At 37.9% G+C, this 13,210-nt stretch overlaps 1 protein-coding gene across 1 annotated transcript in view; it reads left to right on the forward strand.

Moving 5' to 3' along the window:
- Positions 1-13,210, forward strand: part of WWC3 (WWC family member 3) — a 106,554-nt gene that overhangs the window by 65,393 nt on the left and 27,951 nt on the right. Inside the window, exons 6-9 of the mRNA XM_080910350.1 lie at positions 365-494; positions 1,339-1,488; positions 3,943-4,016; positions 12,075-12,317. Coding sequence (XP_080766476.1) covers positions 365-494; positions 1,339-1,488; positions 3,943-4,016; positions 12,075-12,317 — 597 coding nt within the window. The remainder of the gene's footprint in view (positions 1-364; positions 495-1,338; positions 1,489-3,942; positions 4,017-12,074; positions 12,318-13,210) is intronic.

Here is a 13,210-nt window from a genome sequence, read left to right on the forward strand (position 1 = left end):
AGTTTATTTCATAAACATATTTGACCACTGATCTGAGAATGCTGAGAATAAATGAACAAACTTTGGTTGTCCTCCCAAGGAGGGACTATCCAATCTTATGTATTACTCAAGCCTACTGCTTAGTGTAGGGTAGGGACCTCCTGCCCTGCACAGGATCCTCTTGGAGCAAAGGCAGACATCCATTAACCAGGTCTCAGGTTTTTGTATTTGCTAAAAAGAAGGAAGGTTTCATCGAGTCTTTGTTGTTCTGTGCCTAAACTCTGCTTTTAACTGTTTCTTACCTTTCTGTGATACCTATGGATGTTTATTTTTAAGAATGTTGTGATCTCATGTGGAATGGCTCTAATTTTTAATTTTTAAACAGAATTGACCGGAAGATGTCAAATACTCACACCAACTACAAACTGGATGAGGCCCAGGCTATAATGAATGAACTCCGTACTATTAAGAAAGCCATCTGTACAGGAGAGAAGGAGAGACGGGACCTGATGCAGGTAAAACTAAGGCTGCCTCCTGAAAACTCTGCCAGCCTCCCTATCTGTCATTTTTATTATACATTATATATTTGCTATATACATCTCTCATGAGGACTATATATGTGCATTTTGTGCACATATGTTTAAATAAACATTAATTTTGCCTGATAAATATATGATGTAAAATATTATCTTATATAAACTTGAGATGACTGGCTCCTTCCAAAAGCCTTTTAGTTCTGAGCCAACTACCCTTGCTCTGTTGTACTTGTCCTATCTGATTCTGATGTCTTCAACAATGCCAAAAGTGAATGAGTCCCAAAGCGTAAAGAAATAGAAAACAATCCTACTTCTCTCGACCTCCACACAAACAAGTTTCATGTGCCAGAACACAGACTTTTCTGTAATTTTGGCATACTAACACCTACAGGAGATTACTTTTGACCATGTAGCACAATGGGTGAAAAAAATCAGGTTATAAAAGTGTGGTCTGGGAGATGTTTTCATCTCTGGATTAGCTATAAAAAATGTGAGGTGGCATGCATCTGTTTTAAGACCAACTTACTAATTAGGCATTTGGGATAGAAATGCCTTTTTACTTAAGAAACACAAAAATTAAAAAAAATGGCTTCATAACTATTCTCTTTTTTAAGTTTTTGTTACTTAAGTGACTAATAGTTTTATTTAAAGTATGCATATTGAAAAAGATTCTTTTGGAAAAATCTAATGCTAATGGGGAGAAAGATGGGAAATCTCTTTAGTCATAGGCTGTAGACCTCCTTGAATCAGAAAGAAACAGCTACTTCTAAGGGAAATAAACTGTGCTATCTCCACTCACAAAACTTGTCTTACTCTTTTCCAGAGTCTGGCCAAGCTTACTGACAGCTTCAAGAATAGCTGTTCCGTTTCGGACACGGTACCAGATTTCTCTCACAGCACAGGTGCACTTGGTAACTCTGGTGCCTCTCAGCAGTTTTGCGATGCTGGCTCTCAGACGGACACTGTAGGGGAGGTATGCTCATCCAGGGCAGAGACATCAACATGCTCAGAGGGGAGTCACTGGCTTTGGTGGTGTTGTCACACATTTAACTTTTAATTTCTACTTTAGAGATATTTTAGCCAATGTGTCAGTAAATTCAAAAGAAAAGTCATAATTCTCAATTTAACTATAATGGTACAGTGGTATAGAATGCATATTGTCTTGTGATTAGGAGTCTTTGCCTAACTTAATTTTTTTTATAATATCCATGACATTTTAGAGCATAGCTTAGCAAATTATTTCTATAAAGGATTAGAGAGTAAATATTTTAGGCTTTGAAAGCTAGGTAGTCACTTTCTTGATTGGTCAGCTGTCATTCATTATACTGCAAAAGTGTCTTAGGTAAAAACCTAAGAAAATTGGCTTTTTGGGTACCAATAAAACTTTATTTCCAAAATCAAGCAAACAAAAATCAGGCAGTGGATTGGACCTGGTTCCAGGATCAGATTTCTGGTCTCTGTTTTGGGCTATGATTTCCAAAGCTTTAGGATTATACTTTGTTGCCATTTCTTGTTCTGCTAAAAGTATATTAAGAAATTAATTTTCTTTGAGGTTTGGAACAATTTTAGCATGCTTTCCCTTAATAATCAAAAAAAGCAATGAATTAGGCACAAAAACCAAATTGGGAAATTGATCATTTGAAACTGGGTAGTTAATAATCAAAGTCTTGCTGTTGTAATATCATTTGATGAAGTTAGAAATCTGTTTGCTATCAAATGGAGAGCAATTTGGAGGACATCTTTTCCTTTAGGGTCATTATGTAAACACCAAATATTAGTGGAAGGTGTGATACCCCTAACATTAAATAAAGAAAAGCTTAAGGGAGAAAAAAAAAAACAGTTTGTGGGAAAAATAACAGTTGTAGTTATTTGGTAGTTTGAATATTTGAAAAATAGTACCTTTCTTAGGAAAGTATAATATAAATTATGAAATGATTAGGTGTCCTGGAAATAACTTGTTTTTAAATTTTATTTTCATTATTACTTTGAAAATATATTATAAAAAATATTAGACATTTTTGAAAAAGCATATTTTATTTAAACAACATTGTTACCACCTCTAATACACAGAGAAGAATCAGTGAGCCAAAAACCTTGTTGTTTTTACCTAAGGGTTTTGGAGTGGAGGAAGGAAACACAAGACTTGTTGAGTTCTGGAAATAACATTTTTTCTCTTATTCTAAAGTTGAGTTAAAATTTATAGCTCTTAATTACTCTGAGTAATAAGATAAAGATCAAAGCTCTCTAATGATTTCAGTAAGCCATTCTGAAAAAAAAATGTCAGGTTAGGAGTAGTGGCTGGTTCTGCTATTCCAGCTGTAAATTGTCGTGGTTTATAAGCCCCTGAAGTGTACTGGGGTTGGCCCTAGGTTATCAGCTTTACAGCTGTTTTCTTAGTTTAACTAGATTTTTTTGTTTTGTGTGGATTTTGTTGCCTTTAATATAAATGAAAACATTTAAGCCTAACTACTGATAGTATTCTGTGCATTTATAGTGTAACTTGTAAGAGATCCTCCCCAGTCCAAACATTGCCCCCCCCCCTTTAATGCCTTGAGTATTGCTTAGCACCTTCTTTAGGAAATTAGTCTGTCTAATGTAGACCTTGGGATTTATGAGTAGAACATGTTATTTTGTTACTGTGTTCGTCGGATTGGTTGCTATCCATTAATGATTATGTCCCATATGTCAGATAGCACGGTATTTGCACAAATCCCTATGTACTTTCTGCTGTTTATTGCAGATCACCTCTAGATAATTTCTAATACCTGATGTAATACAGATAGTTACTACATTATTATAGTTTATGGAATAATGACAGGAGGAAACTGTCTCTTTATATACAATACAGATATAACCATTGTAGACTTAACTACATTTTTGAACCATGGTTGGCTGAATCTCACAACATGGATCTCACAAATATGGAGGGTTGGCCACGTTTTGTATTAACTGAAGAATCGGAGAACCTATAGTACAAAGCAGGGATGAATGCTTTGCCTTCGTGTCAGCTTATAGTAAATAGTTTCCTAGTTAATTGGAATGCAATTCATTTTTATTAATTGCAGTGAGTGATACAATAGATGAATATATTCATATATATGCATATATATATATATATATATATATATATATATATATATATATATATATATATACATCATGAAATATATATCCCGTGTTTTGAAAACAAGAATAATATCAGTTTTAGGAGCCAGTAGTTGCCCCAGCCTGCCTTTTAGCCTTTAACAGTCAGGGGTAGCAGCACAGTATTACTTATAGTGTTCTTTCTAGATCTTTGAAAAATACAAAAATACATTGTCAATGATACTCTGCTTTTTTTCTGAAAAGTTTAAGTGAATTTTCTACTTTGAAAACATGTTTTTAATATTTGCTCTCTTTCTTTTTTTGTTCCTTGTGTTCTGGAAAGTTCCTCTTTGATGATAAAACAAGACTTGTAGACCGTGTCCGACTTAACTGGCAGTATGAAGAAGCCCGGAAAAGGTAAGAAGTACACTTTTATACTTTGGCCTCTGCTTGCTTGCTTGCTTCCAGAGAAACAGGATGAGCATGTCTCTAGTGTCTGACTGCCCATATTTTACCAGATAGCAAATTCTGATAAGACAGAAATATCCTTTATTCTTTGAATCTTCTTAATATACCTGGTAAATTTCCAAGTGCCCTTAAAATGTGAAACTCTCAGTACTGAAAGTTGAATGATGTGAAGCAATTAGAGACTTCTTCAAATTTCTGTGTTATACCAAATACTTGAGTTTCCCCTTCCTGCCCTCCATTTCTTCCAACCTATAAGTAGCATCCATCCACCAGTGGAAGCAAACTGTCTTGTCTTTTCACACGCATTGGTGTGGATCCCTTAGGCTGATACACTAAGTCATCCATCTTACTATCAGAAGCAGTTTGGTACTGATCAATCAACAGGTGATAGCAATGTATATTATAGTTAATTTTTTCCAGATGAGTGACATCATTTATGTTGATATATATTGTATGTTACCTGCCTTCTACAAACTTGACATTGATCAGGTTTTATTCCTTGGTTTTATCTTTTCTTTCTCCATCCCTCACTCCAGTCTTTACCACAGGACATTGGCCAATTCCTTGCACGGCATAGTATTTTTGCCTCTGTGAGTTTAGTGTGTTGCCTTCCTCAAGTGTTCATGTTCTCAATTTCTAATATTTGAAAACTTTACATGGCCTCTGCTTAGAGACATTTTCTCTATTATGCCTTATGGAAAAAGTCTGAAAACCAAATCATTTTAAAATTTGTTTCAGAAAACCATGAAACATAGATTTTCATTTTTATTTTACTTTTATATGCAGTGCTGAATATAGAACCCAGGCATCACACATGTTAAGCATGTGGCTTAGCACTGAGTTACATCCCAGCTGCCCCCTTAACTTTTATTTTCATTAGGGTCTCCCTTCATTGGATATTCTGGCTTTGAACTCATGCTGGCCCAGAAAGGTCTTGAACTTATCTTCTTGTATCAGCATCAGCTAGGGTGATAAGCCTGTACCACAAATCCCGGACTTAAGTATAGTTTTTAAAACACCCTATTCAGTTGTAGATTGCATATTGTCTTAATATCTTGGGCAGGGGGAGAACAGAATACCAGACAGAATGAGGGACTTCTGAGAAGCTTGGCATTTGGACCAATGTTCATTGAAATCTAGAAAACCACCTTTATGAATCTGTAACATTAATAGAAAAGCAAACCATCTGACTTCCTTATGTGGTGGTAGCCTCAGTCAAAACCTACTTCTTTTTACTGGGACACATCACACCAGCTCTCCTAGGACTTTTTGTGGTTGCCATTGAATTACCCAAGTTCATTGGCCACTACTGGTTACCTCCCTGGTCATATGCTTCATTTTGCATGCATTCTTTCTTGGCAGCTTTGGGTGCATGTGGGGGCGATTGTTTCTTCTAACCAGTCCTCTACTTCTTCGTTCCTGTTTTGAAGTGGGACTGCCAAGTGTGGGTGCTGGAATTTGCTGTGCTGTATTAAACACAGAAAATAGATTATTGCTACACTTACAACCATAATTGTTATGTGTTGCTGTGACATTTACCAAACGTAGCAAGTGACTTCTTTGTTCTAGGATGGTGTCAGTAAGTACCAAGTCACCTTTTAAATATTGAAGTAGTATATATGGGCAAAACACTGAAGACTTAAGATTATTCAGTGGGCAGGCACCGTATTTAATCAATATATTTGCATCAAAGTATGATGTTATAGTTGCTAGAACGCTATTAAGATGTTTACTGTAACTGCTTAGAAGAATCCAAGTCCAGCATTTCTACATTAGCAGGAGAGTAGAGGCTTCTTATAAATGAAAGACTAATGGAACTCCACAGGTATGATGATGAGGTTAGGCATCTCAGGATGGGGAGAGATGTTCTTAAATGATCTAAGGAGACCTACTTCCAGGATCTTTGTTAATTAGACTCTGGATGATCAGAGTGAGAGGATGCAAGATGATTGGAAGTAGAAGCCAACTACAAACTGGAAGAAGGAGCACGATTTATTTGTTTCTAGAGGCTCTGGTGACCTGCGGAACTGTGGTCAAATAGTAGTGTTGTTTTAAGCAGTCATGATTGTGGATCAGTTTGTTTGTTTTGGTTCCAGGAAATCAACTATTTTAATTCAGTCCATTTGGATATTGCTTGCTAACACTGATAAAAGCACAACTTTATAGTCTTCTGATTAAAAAGCTAATAATCTCTACAAATTCTCTCAAAGATAGTCAGATATCATGTTTTATCAACTATCTGGGTATCCCTTAGCCTAGTCACGTTCACACATACAAAGTGACCATTATACATATCCACTGCAGATATGTATATGTTTCATATATTTTATATATGAGTGGTCAAAAGAAACAGTCACCCCCACATGAAGCATATGACCAGGGAGGTAACCAGTACTGGCCAATGAACTTGGGAAATTCAATGCCAACCACAAGTCCATCCTGAAAAGTATTAGTAGAACTGATGTGATGTGTCCCAGTAAAGAGAAGTAGGTTTTGGTTTAGGTTACAGCCACAGAAGGAAGTCAAATGGTTTTCTTTTACTATTAATGTTACGGTTTCATAAAGCTAATTTTCTAGATGAATTTTCTTGTCAGGTCTCAAAGGGAAAGTGATGCTTTTACACATTTTGAGGAAGTCTTTCCTTAAGTATCTAGAATTGAAAAAGTTTTTAAAAATACAAGTTTATAAAAAAATGTAGATTTCTGGATAGTGAAGGGCTACATTGTGCTAAGATTTACAAGAAGTGTCTAGGAGTAGAACTTGTAATTCCATGTGATAATGTGAGAAGTCTGAAGAATTACATGGCCATACTACCACTGTCAGAGTAACCTGTTTTGTATTTCAATTCTGAGTTATGTGAAATATCCCAAGAAGGCTGCTTTTACCTTTTCCTCCCTCCTGTAATGACTCTTTGGATTCCCAAGGCAGACCTTATTAGAGGGATAGTTTCATATTACTGGTTTAAAATTTTTGGAATTTTTTGAAATTGGAAGAACGAGTCTTCTTGAAGCAATCTGGATGACGCAGATGGCTCTGTAGTTTTAACCTAAGAGCACTTGTTCCAGAACTATGCACAATTTGTAGCCGTTCCCATGGAAACATTCAGCTCAGATAGGAACAAAACATGTGGTGCTTCCAGTTCCTGTGTCTTCAGTCTTGCTGTCAGGGTTGGTCCTGGTGTTCATCAGTTGTCAGGATCCAGTGATTCCAGTTGAGTTTGATTAGTCACTTGGATTTACCCCTTCTTTTCTCAAGTGACTTTTCACATGAGCTTTGACAGGTAAAGAAAAGCATATTTGCTATTGTAGCTCCATCTTTTTCATGTGGGTATCGTTAAGGAGGTGAACACTTGCTGCTTTTCATTTTAAAAAGTTTCTCCCTAAAGAGCCCTCCTTCTCAAGGGGAGAAAATGTTAAAGAGTGCAGCTGAGGGACAGTAGTATACTGACAGATAGTTCTTGTACCATGTGTTTTAGATGGAGAATTTTCCAGGTAGAGGTTAGTGAAGTGCGCACTGACCTGTCAAATTTTATTGTGCTGAAGAGATGTTGTCATGTTTGCAACTTAGATCTCAGCTGAGGTTTTTTTTTTTTTTTTTGACCTTTCAATCATAAAAGTAAGCATTCAGAAGAAGAATACTAAGTGAAAATATATGAGATATCAGGGCCTGGAATTGAAATATGAAGACATGAGTTTGTAAGTTGCCACTAAGGCAGTAGGATATGTCCTGATTTGTCACCATCAAAATGGACAACAGATTTCCTGAAATTGTTTGCTATTCCAAAAAGCCACAGGCTTTAGGAATGTGGAAAATTATACAGCATATTTAAGACTTTAGGTATAATTTGGGGTTACTCTTGATGTGCTTCCAATGTTGTATTAGTCAGGGTTCTCTAGAGTCACAGAACTTATGGGTAGTCTCTATATAGTAAGGGATGTGTTGGTGACATACAGTCTGTAGTCTGACTCCCCAACAATGGTCAGCAGCAGTTGTGAATGGAAGTCCAAGGATCTGGAAGTTGCTCAGTCCCACAAGGCAAGAAGTTGAGGAGAGCAAGCCTTCCTTCTTCCAATGTCTTTATGTAGGTCTCCAACAGAAGGTTCATCTCAGATTAAAGGTGTGTACCACCATGCCTGGATCTGAGACTTATTTTGTCCCAGGTGACCTTAAACTTAGAGATCTCCTTGCCTTGGTGTCCTGGTATTCATAGCCCCTATGCCTCAAGATCAGGATCACAGGTGAGCCTCCCAATTCTGGATTGTGGTTCATTCCAGATATAGTCAAGTTGATAACCAGGAATAGCCACTACAATTTTTTTTTAATGTTAGAAGTACATTATTCTTAGAAATTGCAAACAATTGAAGATTCCCATGTCAACTGTGAAAATCTGAGTAGTTTTTTCAGCCTACACACAGGTTTCCATTCATGTTTTAATTTGCCTTGGTTATGACAGAAAAAAAAACTTGATCAGATATCAGAAGTGACCTATAGTTCATATTTTATTTCCTGCATTAGAACTTCTGAGGGAACAGAATTTAGAAATCACTTAAAAAATATGAAACCTAAAGTGAGATTTTTGCATTCATTTCCTCACTCTCAAGACATGGAAAAACATGTTTTAAAACTCTTACAGGCATTTGTGTAAGATTATATGTAAGCCATAAGATGTTTTACCTGTCCAAAAATAAGAGAGTCAATAAATCATATAGTAGATTTTCACAAAAAAGGAAGAAGATCTCTTCCAAATTTTAACAAATTTAATTTTAAGTGGCTCTTAGGGCTGTTTAAAAATGATTTTGGAATAGTTGTTTGTGGGGGGAGAGGTGGGAGTTCTGTAAACTTCCATCTTGGTCTTGCTTCTCGAGCACTTAATTTCATTGAAATGACACTTAAAAGAAAAGCCTTTCTGGATATTGTTTTTTCTGCAATGGAATGATTGCTCTCCTAGAGCCTTCAAAAAGTGGATCAACTATTTAACGTGGATCTAGAAGATACACAGACTCTGGCACATCAGTGTTTTGCCTTAGGCATGAAATCTACTTCCTTAAGGAACTTCCAGTAGTAATGATGCTCCCTGCCTGTGGCTCTGTTCCAGGCCTTTAGCCCAACAGAGAAGGCTTGCTACTGAAAGGCCAGGGAACTATGCTAGTAGTGGTCAGTTGTTGGCAGAATCCTTCTAGTGTATTTTTTTGGCTTCTAGAAGAGACAAACTACATACAGATGTGCCTCTTTTGACTTGGCTGAAGAGGGCTCTAAAGTCAACATCCAGAGTGTGGTCACAAAGAAAGGGATTGCCTTTTTTAATATGTTAGTATTCTAGATTCTGAGGTATCTTGAAAAGCAGCTTACCAGCATTCATTTTTGTGAAGTTGTAATTAACAAAAAAATACTGCTAAAGCATAGAAATGCTTGCCTAGTTTTTTCAGCATGCCCCAAACAACTTTTCCAGATGGGTTGCAAGAAATCCTCATCCAGATCTTGTTTCTGGTAGAGAGGTTGGCCCTTCCTAGCACATTTTTTCCTGTAAGCTGTGAAAAGTTATATAGTATATGGTTTAATTTTGGCAGAGCAGGCTCTTTGAAAATGTTCCCTGTGCTTCTCCTTTCTATAAGTATTTTGGCTCATCGATTTTTCTAGATAGTATAAATCCCTTGACATTTTCCTAAAATGGACAGAATTATCTGGAACTGGACCTTCCACCACCATCCAGTCAATTGAATTCTTGTAGATACCAGGTAACATAAAGCTGTCAGGCTCAATGAAGTCTTGATCTCTTTGTATTTAAACCAAACAAAATCAGTTTGCTCAGGGGTTGTGGGCATCATGTATAGTTTAGTGATTGAGTGGTTACTTAGCGTGTATGCTGTCCAGGAAATGGTTCTGGTAAAACACAAACACACACAGGGGTGGGGGAGAGGGAGATGGGTGCACATGCACACACACACACAAACACACATATATACACAAAACAGAAAAACAACCTCTGAAAACTCAAAAGGAGCGCTTTTGAGAATGTGTCTGTAGTATAAGTGTGATAGATGTGGCTAGTTTTAGTGTAGCTTAGATAGGCTTTCCAAAGAAGCAGATAAACTGAAATAAAATTCTGCTATAAGGACATAGCCAGTTTTCTCACTACTCTTCAAGTCTCTTGTATTTATTTTGCACATTTGTCTTAGCTTATAGTAGGTTGTTCTAGAAATTTTACTGGGTATAATGTCTGATTTGGCAGTGAATTATTTATGGTCCTGCTCATAGTGTTTTCATTGGGCTTCAGTTATATATTACTGCTATAAATTTAAATTCTACTACGTAGATATAGGTGGATATTTAAGCCCTGTTTAGTTGCCTCTGATATTTCTTTTTTTATTGACATAATTTGGCATCATTTCCAAAATATTAGCTTAAAGATAGAAAACAAGTTAGCTAAATACTGGTGCACATAGTGTTTCTTTACCTTCCTGGAGAACTAGGCAAGAGTAAAATACATACATTTAAGCTTTAGCCTGCAGACCCTTTTCCTTCTGGGACTATGGGTTTCAGGTTGATTCTGTATACAGGGAATGAATCTTGTCTAATTATTCAGCCTTGGTGAGTCCCTGTGCATATTATTTAGGTCAGATAGAGCCTTATTCGGCACAGGGCCAGGCTACAGTTTATTTAATGCATGTGGTAATTCTAGCCAATTTTGTGGCATCTAAGTGGAGCTCAGGTTTGAGAAAGATTATGAGGGCTGGACCCAGCAGACAAGAAGCTAGACATGGTTAATGTCATGTGTCCTGAGCACAGGAGGTGGGCAGTCTCATGAGCGCTCCTGCCCTGCATCTGCCATTCCCATATTAGTGAAAAACAACATCCTGTCAGTCCCTGATGTAACTCCCTAAAGGTCATTTAGCACCTTCCAGACTGGGCAGAGTTGCAGAGGAGGAAGCTCTGAGAGTCCTGGCTGTTCAACTTGAGTGAGCAGCAGAAGTGCCCAGAGGACTTGCCAAGACCCCAACCTCATGGTGTAGGAGTCAGAAGATCTGAGCTTGGGCCTGATGCCTTCCTAACCGCTCCCAGGTGATCCTGAGGCGCCAGTCCTGAGGCTCTACTTTTATAATCATTGCCTTAAGGCTGTGCGGTGCCTGACACTTGCATGTTCACACAGATTTCTGTCATCTCAAAAAAGTATTTGGATTTCATTTTTAGGCATGCGTGCCAAACTTTATACTCCCGAGCACTGGGTTCACGTTGGGTCTGGCATTCCTAGTTTTGTCTTAAAGAAACCTTATCTAAAACATACTGCTCACACTTTTAAGTATGTTTTCAAAACATGAGCCATGTCTATTTCATTTAATCTGAATTCAACACCACTTCAGGGCACAAGTGATGAAGTCTGTTTGCCAGGCAAGCACTTGGAAATTTAGGGTCATGGAAGTGTTCAAGCACTCAGCTTTTGTTGAGTATTTGCCCCTCCTTAAGGCCCTTTTCAGTCCCACCTGGCCAAGGGGCTTTGGGGCAGGAAGGAACAGATGTGGAGCCTGGGGCCCCAGAGCTGTTCTTTTCAGAAACAGTTTTGATGGATGCATTTTCCTCCTGTTATTTTCTCAGTGTGTCTGTTAGTGCTTACCCCCAGATGAGGGGGCAGAAAGGCAGCGGTGTCTCTTGGATGAACAGTTTAGATACCCATAATGGTGGAGAAGGGAGACTGAACAGCTTTCTTTCTCTCTGCAATGACACCATGAAGGAAACAGAGTGTGGACATGTTGAGGAGCGCTAGCCTTTTTGTCAATTCTTTGAAACAAGTACAAAGTAATTATTGTCACCTTATAGCTCAGACGAGAGATTACAAAGGACTTCTGCAGTGTTTTCATGACCCCTCACTTCCAGATACTATTAAGTTGAAGCTCAGAACAATTATCTTATCATTTATTTAACCAAGTGAGTTTATAGAGTTGGCAATCTCGAAGAAAATGTTTCCACATCAGGATTTCTGTTCATTCTGATCTCTCCCTGCTTCTTTCTCAGAGTCTCCAATATTCAGCAGCAGCTGGCTCAGCTGGCTAACGAGTCATGGCCAGGCATGGCGGAGGCCGACAGGGACCGGCTGCAGCTCATCAAAGAAAAGGAGGCCCTGCTGCAGGAGCTGCAGCTCATTATTCAGCAGCGGAGGTCAGCAGAAGACGTGGTTCGGCTGGAAGAGGAAAGGAGGCGCCTGGAGGATGAGATCCAGCGTGCTAGGGCCACATCTGCACAGGGTGCCACAGAAAGGTGTGTGGCTTTCCAAGACTTTGGGAGCAGAGGGTACCACTTCTAGAAATGAAGCCACTAGAAATGAAGCCACTAGAAATGAAGCAACTAGAAATACTGTGAATGACTTTTATATCGTGTGAGGATATTCTTTTTGGTACAAGTTGAACAGTCCTTGTGTAAAAGCGCTTGAGCCCAGAATTGTCTTGAATTTTCGTGTATTTTATCTAAAACCTTTTTATTACATTTAATTTGTTTGGTATATGTCTGTATATGAATGAATATGAGTGTGTGCCATAATACTTGTGTGAAGATCCCAGGAGAACTTGCAGCAGTCTGTTCTATCATAATGTAGGTCTGAGGGATCCACCCCATGTCACCAAGTGTATCAGCAGATGCCTTTTTACCTGCTTGACCATCTCACTTGTCATAGATTATTTTATTTTTATATTTGTTTTTACACGTTAGGTTAACCCTTTAATCACCAAGATACAGCCCCTAGAATCCTTTCTCTTCTTTTTTTATTTTCTTCCCTTCTTCCTTTCTTTCCTTTCTTTCTTTCTTCCTTAATTGTTTGCAACAAGGTCTTATGTACCTGACCTCTAACTTGCTGTGAGGCTAATGTTAGCCTTGTATTACTGATCCTCTTGTTTCTACCTCTCAGGTCCTGGGACCACAGGCATGTGTCTTCTCTTAGGGCTGGAAGTTTGGTTGGATTTTGGTTTTTAAATTTCTGAGTATTTTTGTAGATGCACTTTTACAAATTTCTAATCTGAAAAATCTAAAATCTGATATGCGCAAAATCCCAAATCTTCACATCATGCTTAGGTGACTAAAACAGCTTGAGATTCTATATCAATTCAGACTTGGGACTCCTAAATGAGGCATGTTCCACTTCCCCTGAGAACAGCAAC

This window comes from Micromys minutus (genome assembly GCF_963924665.1).
Source record: "Micromys minutus genome assembly, chromosome: X".
NCBI lineage: Eukaryota > Metazoa > Chordata > Mammalia > Rodentia > Muridae > Micromys > Micromys minutus.